The sequence below is a fragment of the Eutrema salsugineum genome, unplaced genomic scaffold (assembly GCF_000478725.1).
Source record: "Eutrema salsugineum unplaced genomic scaffold, Eutsalg1_0 scaffold_1, whole genome shotgun sequence".
NCBI classification, from domain to species: domain Eukaryota; kingdom Viridiplantae; phylum Streptophyta; class Magnoliopsida; order Brassicales; family Brassicaceae; genus Eutrema; species Eutrema salsugineum.
In genome coordinates this window covers 2,957,961-2,977,630 of record NW_006256909.1, presented here as the reverse complement: position 1 = coordinate 2,977,630, position 19,670 = coordinate 2,957,961, and the positions used below count along the sequence as shown (strand labels likewise).

Below are 19,670 nucleotides of genomic sequence, written 5' to 3'. Positions count from 1 at the left end.
CGTTCAGGACTTTGGGGAAGACTTCGACGTCACTCAAAGAAAGTATCAAAAGGAAATCTATTCCAAAGTCACCAATATATATAAATAATAAAAAAAAGTAAGAACTTGATAGTGTCAGAACTCAGTTGATTTTTTTCTTTTACATGAATGCAACTCCAAATAATCAGCAGAAGAACTAACTAAATTAACCAACAAGAATACTTTGTTCAATCACTACAGAACAACAACTACCTTGCCTGAATTAACATCATCCTGGAGGAATCAAAATCCCAAAAGAGCTAGGACAAGAAAAAGCTCCTGAATCAGAGTAAAGCCAGCCTACCGGTTATGGAATCAACCAACTCCTTTGGTCCTGCACAGGAAAAAAAGTAAAGAACATGTTGAGAAACACCATCTTCCTTCAACACCTGTATTTGTTCTGCTTCAGCTAGTAACAGAGTAAAAAGAAACTATTGTCTCTACCTGGTCCAACTGCAAGAACCGTTCTTGATCCAGCCGCAACCTGTGAAAGAGGAAGGTAAGTTTCCATAAAAATACTTTTTAGCTTATCACTACAAAAGAGAACCCCAAAAAGTCTCGATTTAAGAACAGTCTCCTTATGTTTCAATAAGTCAGAAAGTGTTTTTGTTTTCTATTTGGCTTGAATTGGATTAGCAGATATTTGTTTGCCTAGGAGCTACGGTTGGACCATATTTTCAAGAAGTAATCAAGCACGAGAGAAAGTATAAATCTAAAAGTTCTTGTTGTTACCTGTGTTCTTCCAGCATCAGCTACAACAAAAGTCGGGAGGCCAACGCTCTCAGCCGCCTCTGTGACCTTATTCCTTATAGCAGAAAAAAAAATGTAGCTTTCAAATTTTATTGAAGACATATGTCTTAATGTGCATTTTGTCTGTTTCCCACAAGAGTTTCACCTGCTTACATTTCTTGCTGGTTTTTGCAAGTGACGACTATCTTTGGTTGCCCGCAATCCTCCCATCGTCTCAGAAGGTATCGGTCGCTGAAAGAATTATGAATGAAAAACATAAAACATAAATTTTAGAATGATAAATTCTTTACGAATCGAACCACTCACTACAGTCGAAATCACCTCTGCATTAACTCTGCATACATGCCGGTGGCAGCATCTGCAAATATCAGAAAGATTGTCATTTTCTTTCGGGATTAACACGGAAAATATTAGTGATCAAACTTCAAACACATCTTACAGGACACTTACGTGCACACTGTGACGCAACCTTGCCTGTTCTCATCTTTAAGTCTTGCCTAACTACTAAAACCTGTGATCAGAAGATGGACAAATTAGTTACAGAAATGTTCTGATTTTATCTTCTAATCTTGAAATCTGACAACATTCAAATCTTATCACCATCCTTTCATAGAGTATGCATTTTATTTTTTTTTATGAGGCTAAATATCTGTCTTTCGGTGGGTAGATTATGTATATCTCTTTCATGAAGCTCAATTCTATCTTTCGATGGGTTTGGAATAGAAAGCAGCTTGTAGGTTTTTAAATGATAATACTTTCTTTCAAACCAATAAATCTAGAGGCAGAGACGAGAACGATAGATACATTAGAAGATAGACAAACCATTTTAAGCTCTTGATCAGCGCCATTGCTTGGTACGGAACTCTGCTTCTGGGTCTTGCTGGATAAAAGTCTGCTCTTTCTCACTGGGAATTTAACTTGCTGCGACAAATCCAATAACATACCTATGATGAAACCTATCACAATCCCTGGTATGAGATTCTCTGCCTTGAAACTCCCAGCTATCGACTTCCTCTCTTGTTTCTGATTATATTCACCGGGAAAAAACAAAAATTATTCCACAAATTCTCAAAACCACAAGAGGATTTAGTTAGACCCTAGGTAAACTTTCAACAACCCAACAACAATTCTGGTTCGACAGCTGCAAGAATATCTTGGCATCTTAGTAAGATTTTAGAAACAAAACACAAGAAATTCTAGTTGGTTGGAGAAGAGAAGCAACATTCACTTTTGACCAAAAATCTCTAGACTTTATTTGCCAATCAACCATGAGCATACAGTGAAGACCTTAAAGTAGTTTGTGGAATTTGAAGCCAAATACTTATACTGAAATCAATGCAAACTTAGATATTCAGAAAGAATCAGACTATGACTCCTTAAGCACTAACTGATCCTATCATCAACCAACAAGAGAAGAAAGAGCTCAAGACAACATAATAATCCAGATTTTCTAGATCATCACACTCGCCAGCTGAGTTCATTTGTTAGTTTTGATCAAACTTTCTCGTGCGAAACATCAATTTCTCAGTCTGAGAGGAAATTTTACAAAACAGAGGGAGTAACAGCACTAAGAATCGATAAGAAAAACATAAAAGAAGAACATTTTTTCAACAAAAACTAAATTTATACAACGAATACTAAATCATTCGTCCCTGAAAAATCTCGATTATCCACGAAGAGAAAATCATCAAGAATCTTCAGCTAAGTAAATGAATTGAAGTCGTTCAACACTCTAGTCTCGTCTCTTCTTCAGTTTGCCCAGTTCTTATACGAAATTTGCTTCTAAGAAATTATAGGAAACCAAACAACAAAAGCTAACGAAAAAAAGAAGAGCGAAATTAATACCTTAGCTTGAGGCTGCGAAGATTTTCCAGAAGAAGTCCACATGGTGTGCTCCTGGCGATTCTCCTCTGCCACAGAGCAACAAAGCTGAGCCTTTAAAAATCGAATGCCATGACCATGAAGGAGAGAGATAAGAGAAGCTTCTGTAAACAGAAAACGTCAGGCTGTCCACTTACGTAATTACAAAACGACGAGTTGTTTGGAACAAAATATGAATTCGGAGAACATAGTAGTCCAATCAGAGAACCTTTCAAAGTATATAGCTACTTAAGTAATTACTACAAATATCCGTCTACCACACGGTGCGTTTTGGTGTCGTCCCTATTTTTCTGGCGACTAGAGCCTCTGGTCTGTACAGTTCTACAGTTCCCTCCTGAAAGCTAAAGACACCAATCAAAACCCTAACGGCCATTTCAATCACCGGAGCTCCGGAATGCCGAGTATAACTTCGGAAGCCGGAGGCGGATTGGGAAGCGGTGGAGAATTGGTGCCGTTTTCGACGAAGGAAAAAGCTCCGGAGGTGTATCCTCTTCACTACGGCCTGAAGTCTCCGGTTCATAGGCTCTCCATCTCCTGGGGGTGTGGAAACAACCTACGCGTCACGGTTTTACGGAATCCGGATTCACGCGATGATGACGGAGAAGTTGGTGGAAATGTGGTAAACGTGAGGCTTAGCGGAGAGGATGGCGAAATCGGCGACGCACAGTGGCGAAGGATCGCCTATGGATCGGTCTCCCCGTTTGCGCTTTTGCAGAGCAGGAGAAACTCAATTTCCAGCTTGTCTAAGATGGATATGAGCCCCTCTCTGTACCAGACTTCGTGGTGAGGACACTCGAATTTCTTAATTTTCTTTTGTCAAATTCCGGGAAGATCCTGGAAGAGAAAATGTTCATAGGATTGGCTGAAATCTTACCAGAATCCTCTATACCAGTTGAACATGTATACCCGGAAGATAAATTATATTTTTGAGCCCTACTTCATAATTGATTGTACCTTTCTGCGTAGAATTTGAAAGCTTTAGAACGCTTCTCGTTTGTTTGGAACTGCTGTTGATCAGATTTTTCCCATTCAAAGGCTGAAATGCTGTTGTGGCTTATTGTTGCATCTGAATGATTACTCTTCTACTTAGACTTATAAGAGCATTCTGGATTTTCATAATGCATGGTATCAGGTGGGAATATGTAATGGAATACAGCAGGGATATTAAATCTCTCCTTAGTAGTTCAATATCTTCCCCAGCACCTTTGATTGAAGACCCAAAATCAGTGATAAAGGTACGTAGGATTTTCAACATTTGTTAACTTTACTATGATGTAATCAGGCTTTTATTTCTTATAAAAGTTAACTCTTTCGCGAGTGAGTTATGGCTTTGAGTGTGGGAGCATGTTTAATGGATTTTAACATTGACATACACATGCAGAATGCTGAGGAACCGACTTCTTTAAAGGCCGCATGGGAGTTGATGGAGATATTTTATGCAGACAAGACATGTCTTTCTTGGTTGCCAGAACGGCTCGTTGATTGGCTATCTGTAATTAGTTTCTTTCCCCCCCATTACTTAAGCTATCTTAGTTTTAAACCTTCTAGAATATGTTACCTATTATTGATATCATGGCAGGATTATGATATCCTCCTTTCAAGCTCACATCCAACAATTTACTCAAAGCTCGAGGATTTCCAAAAGGAACTTGTTGGCCTACAGGTCTAGTCGCTTATTATCTTTTCAGTTCTCTCTCGGGGTGTCGGTGGTATAAAATCTTATGTAGTGGATATATGGTCCCTCTCTCAGAAGTCGATTGAAGAAGTGGTAGTTTTTTCAAAAAAGAAGCGAGTGACGAACTGAATTGCTTAATGGGTTTGTGTGCCTTTGCAGGCCATCGAGGATGATCCAAGATACTGGGAAGTGATGTCATCTGCTTTATCAGTTGGTTGGCTAGAAATAGTGGTTCGTACGATTTCGTGATAGGGGGTTTTATGTAATTTAATCTTGAAAGTTGCAATTTGAGAAATGAGCTACACAACTTTTATTTTCAGGTGAAACTGTTACACTTACATGGTTCTTATCAACTAGATCAGCTAGGAAATCGTGAGGTTGGTAAGATCTAAGTAGTTCGTCTTTGAGATTCATGTTTTATGGAGTGACTATCTACATGCTAATACTTTTGTATATGCGCAGATTTCTAACTATTCATAATGTAATACAAATTTGATGATGTAGACAGAAAATGGTCTGGTAGAAGCTGTCGCTGTTCTCATTTCAAAAATGCCACGGATGCGTCCAAAACTAGAAGCTGGGAAGTTTGGTGAATGCTTTGCAGCAAAGCCTGACTTTATGAAAGTATGTTAGAAAGATGTATCATTCTTTCTCTTTTTAGTGTATTTTGTGTCTAGACTCATCTTGCCTTTTCCCCCTTTTTGCTAGACACGAGAAAGATGGCAGTCTCAGATGACTAAACTAGAGTGCAGTGCTTTCTGGGTTCAATGTGCTCACCATAAGACCCGCGAGGGCTTGAGAAATATGTTGAAGATCATGATGGGAAATGTCGATTGTCTCTCAGCTGCGACATGTAACTGGACGGAGCTTTTTGTTTCACATTTGCTCCATCTCAGGCCATTCACGAAGGTGAACTGCTTAAGCTGTTGTTTGTCTATTTTAATAGCAAGCCGTGTATCAATTCCTATTTATTCAGATCGGAAACCTGAAAATCTAAATAATACCATGTTGCATTGCAGGGACTAGACGGCATGCATAACCTTGCCCAGAAATGTGCTCAGTCAAAGCCAGTTAACACTTCCCATAAGCTTCTGAGACTACTTATTGGAATTCTTGGAGAAAATACTGAGGTCAGAAATGGATTTTATTCCCAAACAGAGGTGTAACTATCTCAGCTCTTTGTCACCCTAATTCGGCATGGTAAAAAATGATGCAGGTTGTGCTGGCAGTGTGTTCCAAAGAATTTGGCTCCTGGTAGGTCTTTTGTTCTTGTTACTAACTCCATTGAGTATGGTATATTGTTTATCGATACGGATCAGGAGGAGACTATTTTTTTGTTTCTTGTTAGGATGGTGGCACATGCCATGGAATTATTGACAGCTGGAAGCGATGAAGGAGAAGCTCTTGTACATGAGGAGCAGCGAAACTTGGGTGGAATCAACATGGAAGAGCTCCATAGACTTGTTTATGCTCAAGTTCTTTCTTCTCATGCTTTGACTTGGCAGGTACCCTTTTATTTATGACTTATCATGTACCTATCCTGTAAAATTATCTAACTTAGCCTGCATAGAACTTAGTCAAATTGGTACCTTTTGTGTATGTTTTATGTAAGAAGCTTTGTGTTTAAAAATTTGCAGATAGCTCCTGTTTATCTATCATCGTGTGAGAAACAGGGACTAGGCTTATTAGAATTGTTGTTCTACCGGCAGCCAGTGCAAGACAACCAGTTGCTTATTAAGGTTTCATTTATTCAATTGCATACATTTATTTCCGTTCTCTATTGTTGCTTAAAAATTCTAGTTTCTTGTCAGAAGCCTTCACCTGGTACCTATGTTTCTCCTGATGCAGAGTCTAGAGATTTGCCGTCTATATGAACTTAGTAATGTCAGCGCTAAACTTATGAAGGTATTGATATATTGAAAAAAGATTCTACACTTTTGCTCGCTTATTTCAAATTTGGTTGAAAAAATAGATTTCATCTGAAGTAAGTTATGGTGTTCAGATCTCTGGAGTGCATCACTGGAAACATGGGAGGAAAGGGTCTGGAGTTTTTTGGCTACAGCAAGCCCGGGACGAACATTGTCTCAAAGTGATTGCACAACAGCTGTTTGATTCTGTTGGAAAGTCATTGTCTGATGAAAGTCTCAAGGTATATACATGCTCTAAGCCACACTCGAAACATATTTCATTTTATTATTTTGTCATTTCATACTTTTAACATGCAGCAATGGGAAGGCCTGGTTGAGTTGCTGGGTTCCGAATCACAAATCTCTGGTGGTCTTGATTTTCTTCACAAGTAATCATCATCTCTCTCTCTCTCTCTCTCTCTCTCTCTCTCTCTCTCTCTCTCTCTCTCTCTCTCTCTTTATATATATCTTTATTTGCTTGTGATTTGTTTTTCTGTAAAAATCTGTCCTAACACTATTATCAATATCCATACTTCCAGATATAGAGACTTCAAGAGATCACTGAAGCTAGTCCATGATGGAAAAGCTATAGATGCGGCTCACGAAGCTGTGGAGAGACTTGTATCGGTGTGTAAAACATCATCTTTCTTAATTACTAATATTTTACTCACAGGAACATTTTACTCGGGTGTATTTTAACATTGCTTTACCATTTTAAGTACTGCAGCTAATGAAGAGCCCTTCTACTCCTCAACGCTTCTGGCTTCCTCTTCTGCATGATTCAGTAAGGAACCAAATCTTGTTTTTCATTTTTTATTTGATTTCGCAAAGAGAGTGAGCAACTGAAAGGAGGTTTTGTTTGTGTGTGTATGTTTACAGTTGAAGCTGTTGAATTGGCCAGAACGTTCGCTGTTGAATGTAACACAGACCAACCTGATGTTGAACAAACTACAAGAAGTATCAATTGCAAGGCTAAGGCCAGGCTTCGTGGAATCCGATTTGTCTGCTCAAGCTGTGGGTGCTGTTAGACTTGCTCTTGCAACCAATCTCGGACGTGCTTTTCTCGAAGACTGTTAGCGCCGGTTTTGAGGCTAAATTACGAGCTCCGTATCTATTTATGTGTCTTGCACTTCGTATGACATAAAACTCATGTATCTTAGTATCAAATATGAGACTATAAACACACTGTTTTAATCATTTACTGGTTTGAATCATGATTGCTGAAGTTAAGAAAAACGTAGAATTCCAATGGTTACAGGTGAGAAAAATTTAGTAACATGTCAAAACGCTAACAAGTAAATCTCGACGCCATTGTATCTTCTCTGCGCTGATCACTTTGAAACATTTGAAATTAAGCGAATTGTGTGAATGAAGCTCACACTGATTGAGCGTACCGGTTGAAACCGGTTTACTAATGTCCCTCACAGACAGCACTCGCATAATTTTGTTTTTGCAATTCCTATCCATCAGAGAGAGAGAGAGTGGTTTCAGTTTAGCCATGGCGACCAGAGCATTCCTCGCCGTTATATCTTCTTCTCCGAATCGTTGCTTCATCACTCCGCGCATGATAAAAAACCAAGCTTCAGCTTTTTCTTCTTCCTCTTCTTCCTCAGCTCTCCAATTCCAAAGACACAGTAGAAAACCCCACAGAATTTCTCGAAGTTTCTCGTCTGAGACAAACTCCTCTGTTCTTCAGCCGCCGGATATATCCAGTCTGGCTAAGACAGCTCGAATCTCTCTCACTCCGGCAGAGGTACACTTTACTTCTCTTTGGTTTTTTTAAATTTACTTCATTTCTTATATTGATTTCTTGAATTGTCCTCTTACTTTCCTTTGATCTTTCTTTCAGATTGAGGAATATGAACCTAAAATTCGTCAAGTCATCGACTGGTAATCAATCTATTTTCGTTTATAATTCGTTTTGTGTTTTTCCACGATTGTATTGTATAAATATTTTCGATCCGCTGTAATCTTCCAAGCTATTGTCTTGCAGATAATTGACTTATGAATTGGTGACAAATGCAGGTTTGGCCAGCTTCAACAAGTTGATGTTAACAGTGTGGAGCCAGCAATTAGAGCAGGTTTTTTATTCAGACTTTTATAAATCACAAAACTTTCTGAGTAACTAGGGAAACATTTTTGTAACTAGGGAAAAAGGAAGCATTTTCTGAGTTTCATCTCATTGATTGGGTTGTGTGTTATAGCTAACTTGACACCGTAAGAAATAATGGCCACCGGTTGGATTTTTTTCTGAAATCAATGGCAAAACTGGTTGTAAGTAAGATTTGTTGCATCAATCTCACGTGTATTATGGCGAATCATCAATTTGTTTCTGTTTCAAGTACACTCATGTGACAGATCTTTATAAGCTAAAGTTGAATGGACATTAGGTCTTGGCTAATAAAATCTCTCTGTAGTCTAAGGACAGTGTCGTGGTAAAATCTGAGGAAGCATATGGTTTTTGCTGTAATAAGAAGCTTAGTCATCAATTTTGATCCTTTTGGGCAATCAGGAACATAAGTGTCTATTTTAATGTCTTGATCCTTACTGATCTGAAAAAAAAAGTAAAAACTTGCAGATATGGAAGGTGGAAATTTGCGAGAGGATGCTCCTGAAACATTTGAGAACAGGTTTGTTTGATCTTCATACAGTTTTCACCATGTGGAATAGTAGAATAATTCCGTTTTGAAAGATGATGTTTCAGTAAAACCCATCTACTAAAGTTTAAGACTTTCGATATTCCTTGTACAGGGATAGTATAAGAGCTTCCATTCCAAGCTTTGATGAGGCATATTTAAAAGTCCCTAAAGTACTAAACAAAGAGTGACTTTGTCAGGTACTCTACTCTATCCACGGAGGAGGAATCATTTTTTATGCTTATGATCTTTAGTTTTATATTTTAAGAATCATAGTTGATGTCTCTCTTTCTTCATTTGCAGCTTCTTCGAGTTGTGTGGCTGGAGAGATCATTCTCAGCTCCAGTAATTTGTTCCAGCATCTGTGTTTTCTAAAATTGTTTAGGAGAGAAAAGTATGCCCTCAGAAATTGTCTACAACATTCAAGTTCATGGCTCACAACAACCTTTGTATAAGCTTATGATGATGGGCCGAGTAGTTTGAATGCGGTGCGTTTAAAGCCCCATCGGTTATGAACCCGGACCGAACAAATTGCTCTCCAGTTTCAATTGATTGATTTTTTTTTTCTTATCTCAACATGTGTTGCATATAATGTTGTAGTCCTTGTGGATTTCAAAACCCTCAGTCATGAGATAAAAAGGCAACATTTTATAAAGAGTGCATCAACACAATCACTAAACAATTCAGTCAAGAGAATTTTGTAGTGAATACAAGACATAATTTAAAACGGCAAAACAAACATCCCAGTCCGGATCATCTGAGAGAGAGCCATCAATGTTAACAAAAAAAAAAGAAAACAAGATGGATCTTTCTTTGGCGTGAGAATCAAATAGAAGAAGCGTGTGCTTTTCTTGTTCTCCCGATCTTTCAGGATTATTCTTTCTTATTTTCCTACTTTCCTAAAGAGTTAGCTATATTCACCTGAAAAATCTTTGAATCAGCTTTGTGCACAAACCAGAAGACGCCTTTGTTAAAAAAAACCAGCTCCCCTCCACCGTGTTTTGTAATAAATATGGTTTGGTTCGTGTCTTACGACTGCCAGAACAGCTCAGAGTCATCACTGTACAAGGAGTAATCTTGTATCTCCAGGTTCGCAACGTGCCAGTTTACAAGTTGAGATTGCAACACTTTGCACAGAAACAAAGCCACCGGAAATATCCACCATTCGTTCTCGTCCCTGCAACAACAAACCAAAAAAAAACAAAACAATTTATGTTCAAGGGTTAGTTGATGACGCAACTAGGGAATGTGTTGTTATATGTTTGAATTTCAAGGTCCTTCTCACATGCTAATGTTCCATGGCTGGAGATATGGAATCTTTTTTCCAGCTGATGAGCCATGATAGTGAATATATCCACACACAAACGCAACAACCTGCGAAAAAAGGTTTTTTTTTTTTATTTCATCTAAGAGGAGACTGCAGAAACCAGAGACGAGTTCAGGCTTTAAGAAGTGAAAATAATATTTGCATGAAGAGAAAGGGACAAGTACTTACGACATTGACCAGGGATGTGAGATTCCACAAAGCATAGACGCGAGTGCGTCCAGCAGAGCGCCTTGGTCCGTGGCTAAACAAAGCGCTGACTCCGGCAGGGAACGGGAAAATGATGCTGAGAGGTAAAATAAACAAAGCGAGAAAAACGTCCAGCATAGATATCGAGTAGAGTTGAAGCAGAGTGAGTAACATTAGAGTTAAATCTCCTAGGAGCAGCACTGAGATAACCAAACCAACCAGATCCTGTCAACACCACCGGAAATTCAAAACCTTCAGTTGTAAGAAAAAGGAAGGCAACATGTTTGAAGCAAAAGAAAGGGAGGCTTTACCTGATGGCCAACAGGTTTTGTGTTATGAATCAAGAAGGAGATGAGGGAAAGGACATCTTTATCTTCTTTGAGAAATTGTAAGCTACCAATGTCTATGATTTCTCCACAGTCTCGATGCCTCACGTAATTAGTTGAGCTTCTTCGAGATCGAGTGAGATGCATATTCTCCCTCAAATCACCAGAGGAGTTTTCAATTTGTACCCCCCTGCATATCCAAAACTCAAGGGACGTCTTTAAATCTTTCGCAGTAATGTACTTGGCAAACAAAACAGCAGAAGAGAATCGGAAGTGGATTGCTTACCATGGATGCTGCTGTTCTGCTACTTCATCAACAATTCTTGTTGATGTCACTTCATCTAAAATGGTGTTAACAAGGATTCCATACTGGCAAGACGAAGAAGGCGATGCCTGAAACTTAGCCAGGTCAACACGTACACCATGTCTTTTCAAAGTAGGGTTTCCATGAGTTTCAATCCATCTCATAACCGAGCGAAACGTGGACCTCAGTTTTCCTTGCTGAACCAGACGCAGCTGAGCGTTCAGACCAGCGACAAAGCGGTACCAAGTGGTTGGTGGGACCAACTACAAAAAGGTGTAAATTCATTAAAGACATTGCAGTCATTGACACTCAGTTCATTTAGAACAAGAAGACCACGGCAAACAGATCGGTCTATATGAAATAACAAAACCGACCTGGCTCAAAAGACTGGTCAGAATATCATCACTTTGGAGTGAGTAATAGGCCATGTAACTTCCATCGCCTCCAAAAATTAAAGGCATTGGAAATCTTTGATGAACCGGAGGAGGAAGATCATTTCTCTTTTCGTCACCACCAAGGAAGAAATCTAGATAAGCTAGCATTAAATCAGGGGTAGCAGCTACCTGCAGATTCACATCACAAACTCCCATGATTCTTCTACCACAATCCTTTTTCTCAATTTATAAACAATGCAAAAGTTTACTAATAAGGTCAATGTAACATGAGAGTGAATGCAACTTGAGGAGAACATAAGCTTACACCTCTTAACTAAGATCCTATTAGAACTGTAACGACTGATCCTATGGTTAGCCCCTTTATATTTCTCGCTTATATTTTTACAATGATAGATAGTAAGTAGAGTACCTTTAGCCCTTCATATAACGCCCTTGAACGACAGGAGCGTAGACAAGAATGGTCATATTCTGATCGAACAAAGTCACGGAGTTTCTGAAATTTCAGCCTCCGACGTGATTGCTGCCATGACCACGCAAGAGGGTAGACAAGAACCGAAAGCATGATGTAAATCGCACCCTCCCACCACTGATATGAAGCTATAGCATTGATCTCATCCACAAATCCATTAAACGCAGCTTCATACCTGAAAAAAAAAAAATATAAAACAACCTTCAGGTATTAGCATATTATCTCCAAAGGGAAAAACTCAACAGCTAATAACTAACTTACACAATCTCCTTTATTTCCTCTGGGGGAGTATGAGAAAGATGCCAAGGTTCGCTGAAAGTATTAGGACCTAAGAAATAGATCCTATGCATGTGACCCTGTGATTCCTCCACTCTGCTTGTCTCCATCACCTGAATAACATAAACACAAATTTTAATTACAAAAGGAGCATCTGAAAAATGATATGTGTTGAAGGGAATTAGTTTTTTAATTGACACACAGATTAACGTGTGGAGATTGATTATTGCTATAGCCTAGCAAACATAGTGCCTTGATAATTGTTTTTAATTTGCTAAATCAAGATATCAAACACAGAATTATAATCGTGGATCGCAACCTATCTAAAAAAAAAAATAACTCTTTCTTACAACAGACCATTTCCAGATTTTTCTGTCAACAGGACCTCTAATAACAACCACCATACTCTACGTAGTCAATTGTTATGTTCCACTCACATAATATCTCCCTTCAACTAAATTATGGATTTAACTTCTACAAACAAAATCAGCAAGGAGCATTGGTGAGACCCAAATATAAAAAAGACCAAGGAGCAAGAGACTAAGCAAACCTCGTTCAATGACTCAAGGAATGGAAATGAGTGATCAATCTGAGAGCCATGATGGGTTGGGGCAGCCCCGAGCACCTCCTCGCCACTAACAAATTTCATTCGGGCGACGCTAAAAACAAGTGCGAGTAGGAGGAGCACAACTACTAAAAGAATACCAAACAACCAGGGTCCACCAAATGTGTATATTAACTCTTCAAGTGTCGTATAACAGTGTGGCATGTGGTATCTATCCGAAATGCATTGATGTGGACAAGGCGTTTCTGCAACACCCCCTGTCAATAAACAAATAAAACACAACATAGTTTATGTATCAGACACACTGACGATAATGACAGTAAAAACACATTGCACAGAAAATCAATGTCCCTCATTAGATAAGGTCTTTGCAGCCATTTTAAAGTTGAAGATGTTGGCTTGCTCTTTTCATCTAAGTTTATAAGATTCAAGATCACTGTTTTTCGTACAAACGTACCTCGAACATTGACATATACAGCGCGATGGGGAAGATCACTAGCCGGACAAAGATGACAAAGAGATTTATCGGATCCAGTAACGTTCTTATAAGTTCCGGCTGGACATTCCTGTAGAATATTGAAACATGTAGATGGTTGAAGCGTGTTAAATCAATGAATTTAAGGGTTTGAATAATTCCAGAAACGTTATAATGGACAGAAACAATAACACATAATTCAACACTACCTCACAATATAGACCATAGAGCCCTTGTGGACAAGCTTTACCAGTCAAAGTTCCTGCTTCCCCAACGTTATCTTCACTGGCACCCAACCCTCCTCTGTAATCATTTATAGAAATCGGATATTATGTTTCAATAACGCATTAAGAAGAGGTTAGAGTGTCTTGTCACAAAAGACAGAATTATGAATGAAAAACGGTCACAGTTGGTTGTGATATAACAAACCTTACATAAACTCTTCCCTTTACTTTGGCAATGTGATGATAGACATCACCAGTAGGAATGTCTGACCAATGAAAATGAATCCTTCCACCGCTTCCTCCACCACCTCCTTTTAGACTACCATTTCCTCCACTACTAGAGAGAATCGCAGACTTTGCTATATCAAGTGTGCGCAAGAACAGAAGCACGGTTCCACCTGAGCCACCACCAGGTCCTAGACTTGAATTACTTCGGCCTTTCAGCGTCTTCCTGGGACTTTCACCATCAGTAGTTATCGAGCCTTCAAGTGACAAGCTTGAAAGTGGGTGCTCAAGTGAACCAATCACTTCACAAATTGGTAAGAAAAAAACTTATTAGGAAGATATACATTTCAGAAACAGTTAGTAAAACATGTCGAAATGAAGCAACCACTTCTCTATAGATATACGCGGTACATGCTTGAGATTAGAAAAATCGAATACTAAATCTCCAACAAGACTTACCAATGATTCCTCCACCAGCAACTGAATCTGTTGACTCCTCATTTCCACTTCCACTGCCAAGTTCACATGGTAGATCTGCATTTCCATAAGAATCGCCACCCTCGATACAAGTATGATTGTAACACCCGCTTCCACCTTTACCACCATGTCCACCTCCACTCCCAATACCGCTTCTCAAAAACCTACCTGTCCCAACTCCACCTTTGCAGCCTGTGTGCATAATAAAATCTCTCAAAAACTGGTTCACATTACAGATTAAAAAAGACAGAAAGTAAACACAAATGAGTATGTGTGCTCACCCATCCCGTCTGCGGTTATTGTTCCAGACGAGCGTACAACCACGGTTCTTGCCAGATGGAAATGGACAACAGATCCTTTGATGAGACCTTCAACTGTAATATCCTCAACTCGACAGATCTGCAAAAGAGACCAGTTAGAACATGAAAACAACTTTCTTTCATCATATTTTCAGGGTAAACAAACACCTGAAGAGTGAATGAAAGGGATGAATTGACATTGCAATCCTCCGGCGGGTGGAGTAGTTCAACAGGGCAATCTTCTCGTTGACAGTAGAGCTTTGGAGTACTTTAAAATAAGCCAAACATAAAAGGTTTTACAAGCTCAGTACAACAAAACAAAATAGTATAAAAGATAAAATGACTTTTGTGGAAGGATCATCCGAACCTTCGGAACTTACAGGCCACCAGTTGATGCATTCTGCAAAGGACCTCGCAAAACCGCTCCAGCTCCAACCTTCACAAATCGTAAAAATAGCTGTTAGCAAGGAATAATACCTTTTGTCTACCTACAGGTGTGAAATCATATATTCTGAAAATAAGAAGAGCTAAGTTTTGTTCCTTTTCAAAGATAGTGGGGAAACCGAAATATTTAATCCGATATAAATTCAGAAGAGCATAAAAACGGAAGCTTCAACACTTCACCTAATCACACTAAACGTAAAGAATATGATGCAGTTTATCTTTCTTACCTGGATGCTATAAAACAGAGACAAAATAAGACGTTGTGCTTCAATTGTATCTCCAGTGCCTGTTAGGTTTAACAAACCCTGCCCATGTACTCCAAGGTTTCCATTGGATTGTATCACAGATGACTCCTATATAAAGGAAAACAGCACATAATAGAACATTAAAAGTTGTCTACTATTCACCAGTGAGATGAAGAACATATAATTAAATATTATTAGAATACCTTGAGCACCAACAAATTACTAATTTCGAGCATTGAAGTTCCCAAAATTGTTACTCCACCACCATCTATAAACATTCTTGACTTCAACATCAAGAACACCTTGACTGTCATTCGTAAAGCCCCAAACACCTGATATATAGCATAGAGATCCAATTAGAACATAGACGAAAGAAAAACTAAACTGAATTTTCAAAATTCGTTGGCCTTTTCAAAATAAATGGGGTACCTTAATAACAGCATTGCTCATCAAGAGTTCCTCTGCAAATAATTCGAATTCTGAAGAAGCATAACGAGGAAGACCAAAATTCAACTCTCCACCATTTGACAAACTTATTAATCCTTGAACCTGTAAAAACCAGGAAAATATATAATCTCTATAGGACCTAAAACAATATTGTCAGCATTTCAAAATTTTTTTGGCAGAGACGAATAAGATGCCAGTAAACTGATGTAATAGAAGAGAAGCAGTAAATAAATTAAGGAGAACATCATCGCAAACACAACTTCTACGTTTAATACCAGTAACTTGTTCATAGGAATTCACATGGCTTCAGCGACCAAAAATCAAGAATCTATCTAAATTTCACAAACCTGAACACGGCTCCAACGCAAGGGAACAGCAACTTTTGCCATATTTTGGATATACAAATTAGTGAAAAAGCGATGGTAAGGGAACTCCAGGAGAAGAGTGTCAGTATAAGTTGTCTTATTGTCGTTGTCGATAGTTAAGCTCTCTGAAATAACATCATACAGAGTCCCAGCAGCTCCGGCATTTTCTGGACAACCAAAACTACTACCTCCTACAAAAAGAAGATTCTCACAAATGCTTATCAAGATGAGTAGTCAAGAAACTTCACAGCAGAGTATCGTCACAATATCATCAAACTGAAGCTTACCATGGATAAAGATATTAGGTTCAGAATGGCGGCTGAATATGTGCACCGATACCCGTCCACCACCTCCACCAGCATAACCATCACCTCCAGATGCACTTATACGACCATTTCCTGCCCTGTGGCATGAACCAAAAACAGTATTTTCAGAGACCAAAATCTTAAGCCAAGAAGCTATTATACACTTCCTTTGCACCTGTACAGATCAACCAAAGCCATACAAAATCTTTCAAACCATAAAAATGGGGAATAAATGTAACAAAAACTCTCATTACACGTTTGGAGTTTTCTAATCTTCAGTCCTCGTTCTTCACATTGCAAACCAAGTTTGTAACTAGTAGAGCAACAAAAAAAAAAAAGAGTAGTACTCTTTCGCTTTCAAAAAAGGCAGATGCTAAATGCAATAATTAAGGCCACAACTCAACAAAGTTAAAAACTTTATTTCCTAGACAACCTAAGAACTTTGCATTAAGTAACCCACCAACTACCAAATGTGGAACCAGAAGAGTCAACTCTTTCTTAATCTTTTTTTCTTAGCTTCACTAAACCAATACAAAGCCTTAAGAAATCAAAACTCTTTCTCATTAAAGAAAGAAACGATTAATTAGATGGTTAAAGAAGAGTAAAGAAAGCGTGAAAAAGACAAAAAGGGAAAAAAAATAAAAATCAAGTCTTTACATTTTATGTGCCATGACGAAGATGCTGCCGCCGGACCCACCACCACCTTTAACTCCTCCACTGGCCCCATCAGCCAAAACGCTGCCGTTTAACCCAACATACCCTAAAATCTCCATCGCCACCGTTCCGCCGCCACCTCCACCGTAATCAACCTCATTGCTCGTCGACCCACCTCTGCTACCATAAATCTCCGGCTTCTCCAGAGACGACCAACCATACACATCACCACCCCACACATCCTCCGGAAGCTTCGTGGTCGTATCCGACAAGCAGCAAGCACCTCTTCCACCGTATCCTCCACCGGCTCCTTCCACTCCCTCCGGCGTACCGCTAGCCCCCGACGGCGGTTCTCCACCCAATCCGGTTGTATCCACGGCCGAGCCAAGCCCGAAATCAGCGTTATCCGCGGCGAGACGGAAAGTTCCGACGGTAATTAACGAGTTCTCAGCCAATGAGAAATTCCCGGAGATATTGACTGTAATGGAACATCCCGGAATTTGGCAAGACAATCTAACGCCGGGCAAGACGTGGAGATTACCCTTCCCGGAGATGTAACGGTCACGTGTGAGATTCAAATCGGCGACGAGCTTACACGTGGAATCCAACGAGCCAACGCCGCCAAGGTCATCTACACAGGAAACCGACGATTTATCATCGTCATCCGGGTAAGGCTCCGGCGCCGGAGAAGGTGTCGGTGGATTGTAGTCTCCGTCGAATCTAATCGCACTCTCATCCCGGGACTCAGATAATTTCGGGTTTGCAGAGACAACGCAGAGGATGAAGAAGGCGAAATGGAGACGGAATCTCACCATTTATACGGAAATCAGAATCATCTAGAGATTAAAGAAGCTCTGGTTCCATTAAAAACGAAGACTTTAGATTCGGAGAACGAAGAGGCTTAACAGATATAACCGTCGCGTCTCTCTACGAAAATTTTCAATTCAGAAAAGAAAATTAAAACCCAATATTAAGAAACAGAAATTGCGAGGATTTATAGGAAGAAAAAATTAGAGCTTTGAACATGGTGCCATGGTGGTGCTCTGCGTCTAAACAGAGGAGGAGGGAGGGAGGGAGAAAGAAGATAACTTTGCTTTGTGCAGAGAGAGAGAAGAGAGCAAAGAGGTTGAAGGAAGCGAGAGGCGCGCTTTGTTTGGTAAATGTTGAAGAAATTTTTAGAAAGCTAGTAGCTTTTGCCTTACACGTGATACTTTCTTTTTATGTTAACGAATGAGTTTATGACATGTGTTAATCTAAACCACCAAACTGACATTAAAACCTTTGTTTGTGTCTTAAAACTTTACATTAATCGTTGTGTTAAAAATAAGATCTCTACTTTAGTTTTGTTAACAAAAATTGGAAAACTTCAGTTGAGAAAAAGGGACCATTTTTTTTGTTAAAGAGAAAAAGGAACACTTTTTGTGTAAATATTGATAGTTTGAAGATAGAAAATTCTTCAAACTATTAAAATTTACAAAACGAATTTCAATTTATGAAAGAAAATAGAAAAACTTCACGAGACTAAGAAAATACTTCACTACAACTGAAATATTGAACAAATATCCACTTGCTGTTGACCGTAGAACATAATGGGCCAAAGTTTCACTATACCATTCAAGTCAAAGGTTTGCGATATAATCTTCAACAAATTACTTTTATAGTAGCTTCACGTATATCATATAATTTTGTTGTGCGTTATATGCAAACATGACAACTCAAGAAAAAACAAATTATATAAAGTTGGAGAAATTAGAAATCTAGTTTACGTATATTAAGAAAATATCAAAGTAATGAGAAGAAGTTTTGCGAAAGTGATAGTTTAACGGTTAATCAAAGAGGGATCAAGAGGACTAAATTTCTGATTATTTAATTCGAACTCTATTTTATGTGTTGGAGAATAATGTTGATCGTACCTGTCACGTTTAATGATAAAAATATATTGATTATCAAAAACAAAAGGATAAATAATGACGACGATAGTAGGGAAGAAATGACGGATGGATATAGAAGGGATACTTTGGGATTGATTGGGAATGAAGCTAATATACATTTTTACGTGTGGTTTTGCGAAACCGACATCAAGCCAAGTGGCAAAGACAATAGTTTTGACTTTTGTTCAACGTGTCTTGGGTTGTTGAGTATTTTCCTCAAAGAGGTTGCGTGTTGGTGCGTTCCCACTACACGCACGAGCTCTTTACATTCTTTTTCTTTCTGTTTTTTGGTGACATTTTTATGTCAGAAAGGAACAAAGCGTAGCATAGGAGCAAGCAAGCTTAATGTTTCGATATTGTTGTTTGTAATAGATGTACAACGTGTGTTTTATGTACCGAACAAGTTGTTCGAATTTTCCTGACTTCTTATAATACATTTCGAGACATTTGTGACTATGTGAGGGTCGGAGACTAAAGATATTTGCTGTCCAACTTGAAAATGAATTCGATACAACATTAAACTTTTGGAAACTTATTTTGGTGGAGTATTTCTTCTCAAACAAAATCAAAATCAAAATCAATATGGTTTGAAGTTCGTTATAGATGATTGAATTAGCTTTTAATCAAGATTAATATTCAAAAACTTCAGCCACCTCGCGAGACGCAGCTCTGATTCCAATCAAGTTATTAGAGGATTTATATAGTCGATATGAGAAGTCTGAAAAAATGCAGGAATCAATTCACACTATGCTTGGATTTGGATCCTCCTTAAACTAAGGGCTAATACGCAAACAGGCCGTGGGCTTTATTTGTTGTGTTTTCGGATTCAACCGGATCAAAATGTTTCGGGTTTTTTAGATTTAA

The 19,670-nt window shown here is 38.7% G+C and overlaps 4 protein-coding genes across 7 annotated transcripts; 2 read left to right on the top strand and 2 right to left on the bottom strand.

The window, feature by feature from the left end:
* Window positions 1-58: 58 nt before the first annotated feature.
* Window positions 59-2,718, bottom strand: LOC18030252 (peptidyl-tRNA hydrolase 2, mitochondrial). Of its 3 annotated transcripts, none has more exons than XR_002896815.1 (8): window positions 2,614-2,718; window positions 1,591-1,791; window positions 1,219-1,279; window positions 1,090-1,126; window positions 914-999; window positions 751-823; window positions 463-502; window positions 59-352 (listed from the first exon to the last, which is right to left on the bottom strand). XR_002896815.1 is itself a non-coding variant. In XM_006412352.2 (8 exons), exons 1-8 carry the CDS (start codon window positions 2,653-2,655, stop codon window positions 303-305), a joined length of 582 nt encoding a protein of 193 aa, XP_006412415.1. In that variant the 5' UTR covers window positions 2,656-2,718; the 3' UTR covers window positions 59-302. The 3 variants fall into 3 exon arrangements, 1 of the variants encoding a protein (XP_006412415.1); XM_006412352.2 differs by having other exon boundaries at window positions 922-999; XR_002896816.1 differs by lacking the exon at window positions 59-352 and having other exon boundaries at window positions 751-816.
* A 228-nt stretch (window positions 2,719-2,946) lies between these two features.
* LOC18030251 (nuclear pore complex protein NUP85) lies at window positions 2,947-7,467 on the top strand. Its single transcript, XM_006412349.2, has 18 exons — window positions 2,947-3,432; window positions 3,782-3,884; window positions 4,031-4,141; window positions 4,229-4,312; window positions 4,484-4,555; window positions 4,645-4,701; window positions 4,829-4,948; window positions 5,033-5,233; window positions 5,344-5,454; window positions 5,541-5,578; window positions 5,673-5,829; window positions 5,962-6,063; window positions 6,173-6,229; window positions 6,327-6,473; window positions 6,550-6,620; window positions 6,771-6,858; window positions 6,959-7,015; window positions 7,111-7,467. Exons 1-18 carry the CDS (start codon window positions 3,044-3,046, stop codon window positions 7,306-7,308), a joined length of 2,163 nt encoding a protein of 720 aa, XP_006412412.1. The 5' UTR covers window positions 2,947-3,043; the 3' UTR covers window positions 7,309-7,467.
* A 201-nt stretch (window positions 7,468-7,668) lies between these two features.
* Window positions 7,669-9,439, top strand: LOC18030250 (glutamyl-tRNA(Gln) amidotransferase subunit C, chloroplastic/mitochondrial). Its single transcript, XM_006412348.2, has 6 exons — window positions 7,669-7,984; window positions 8,081-8,121; window positions 8,257-8,312; window positions 8,810-8,861; window positions 8,983-9,067; window positions 9,171-9,439. Exons 1-5 carry the CDS (start codon window positions 7,730-7,732, stop codon window positions 9,056-9,058), a joined length of 480 nt encoding a protein of 159 aa, XP_006412411.1. The 5' UTR covers window positions 7,669-7,729; the 3' UTR covers window positions 9,059-9,067; window positions 9,171-9,439.
* A 231-nt stretch (window positions 9,440-9,670) lies between these two features.
* Window positions 9,671-18,016, bottom strand: LOC18030248. Of its 2 annotated transcripts, XM_006412347.2 has the most exons (22): window positions 16,879-18,016; window positions 16,204-16,319; window positions 15,899-16,107; window positions 15,534-15,653; window positions 15,308-15,436; window positions 15,087-15,212; window positions 14,796-14,851; window positions 14,584-14,683; window positions 14,398-14,515; window positions 14,099-14,308; window positions 13,620-13,941; window positions 13,400-13,493; window positions 13,173-13,281; window positions 12,701-12,972; window positions 12,136-12,263; window positions 11,815-12,049; window positions 11,385-11,573; window positions 10,993-11,273; window positions 10,692-10,896; window positions 10,363-10,605; window positions 10,153-10,241; window positions 9,671-10,044 (listed from the first exon to the last, which is right to left on the bottom strand). In XM_006412347.2, exons 1-22 carry the CDS (start codon window positions 17,688-17,690, stop codon window positions 9,897-9,899), a joined length of 4,311 nt encoding a protein of 1,436 aa, XP_006412410.1. In that variant the 5' UTR covers window positions 17,691-18,016; the 3' UTR covers window positions 9,671-9,896. The 2 variants fall into 2 exon arrangements, with proteins under 2 accessions (XP_006412410.1, XP_024004482.1); XM_024148714.1 differs by lacking the exons at window positions 9,671-10,044; window positions 10,153-10,241; window positions 10,363-10,605 and having other exon boundaries at window positions 10,786-10,922.
* Window positions 18,017-19,670: the final 1,654 nt, after the last annotated feature.

Coding starts and splice junctions, on each gene's coding strand:
- LOC18030251 (XM_006412349.2), top strand. CDS start 3,044: ATGCCGAGTATAACTTCGGAAGCCGGAGGCGGATTGGGAAGCGGTGGA. Junction 3,885..4,030: donor ACCCAAAATCAGTGATAAAG/GTACGTAGGATT, acceptor ATACACATGCAG/AATGCTGAGGAACCGACTTC. Junction 6,474..6,549: donor TGTCTGATGAAAGTCTCAAG/GTATATACATGC, acceptor TTTAACATGCAG/CAATGGGAAGGCCTGGTTGA.
- LOC18030250 (XM_006412348.2), top strand. CDS start 7,730: ATGGCGACCAGAGCATTCCTCGCCGTTATATCTTCTTCTCCGAATCGT. Junction 8,313..8,809: donor GGAGCCAGCAATTAGAGCAG/GTTTTTTATTCA, acceptor AAAAACTTGCAG/ATATGGAAGGTGGAAATTTG. Junction 8,862..8,982: donor CCTGAAACATTTGAGAACAG/GTTTGTTTGATC, acceptor TTCCTTGTACAG/GGATAGTATAAGAGCTTCCA.
- LOC18030248 (XM_006412347.2), bottom strand. CDS start 17,690: ATGGTGAGATTCCGTCTCCATTTCGCCTTCTTCATCCTCTGCGTTGTC. Junction 15,437..15,533: donor TGAGCAATGCTGTTATTAAG/GTACCCCATTTA, acceptor GCTATATATCAG/GTGTTTGGGGCTTTACGAAT. Junction 10,242..10,362: donor TCACATCCCTGGTCAATGTC/GTAAGTACTTGT, acceptor CTTTTTTCGCAG/GTTGTTGCGTTTGTGTGTGG.
- LOC18030252 (XM_006412352.2), bottom strand. CDS start 2,655: ATGTGGACTTCTTCTGGAAAATCTTCGCAGCCTCAAGCTAAG. Junction 1,000..1,089: donor TATGCAGAGTTAATGCAGAG/GTGATTTCGACT, acceptor TAATTCTTTCAG/CGACCGATACCTTCTGAGAC. Junction 824..921: donor TGCAAAAACCAGCAAGAAAT/GTAAGCAGGTGA, acceptor TTCTGCTATAAG/GAATAAGGTCACAGAGGCGG.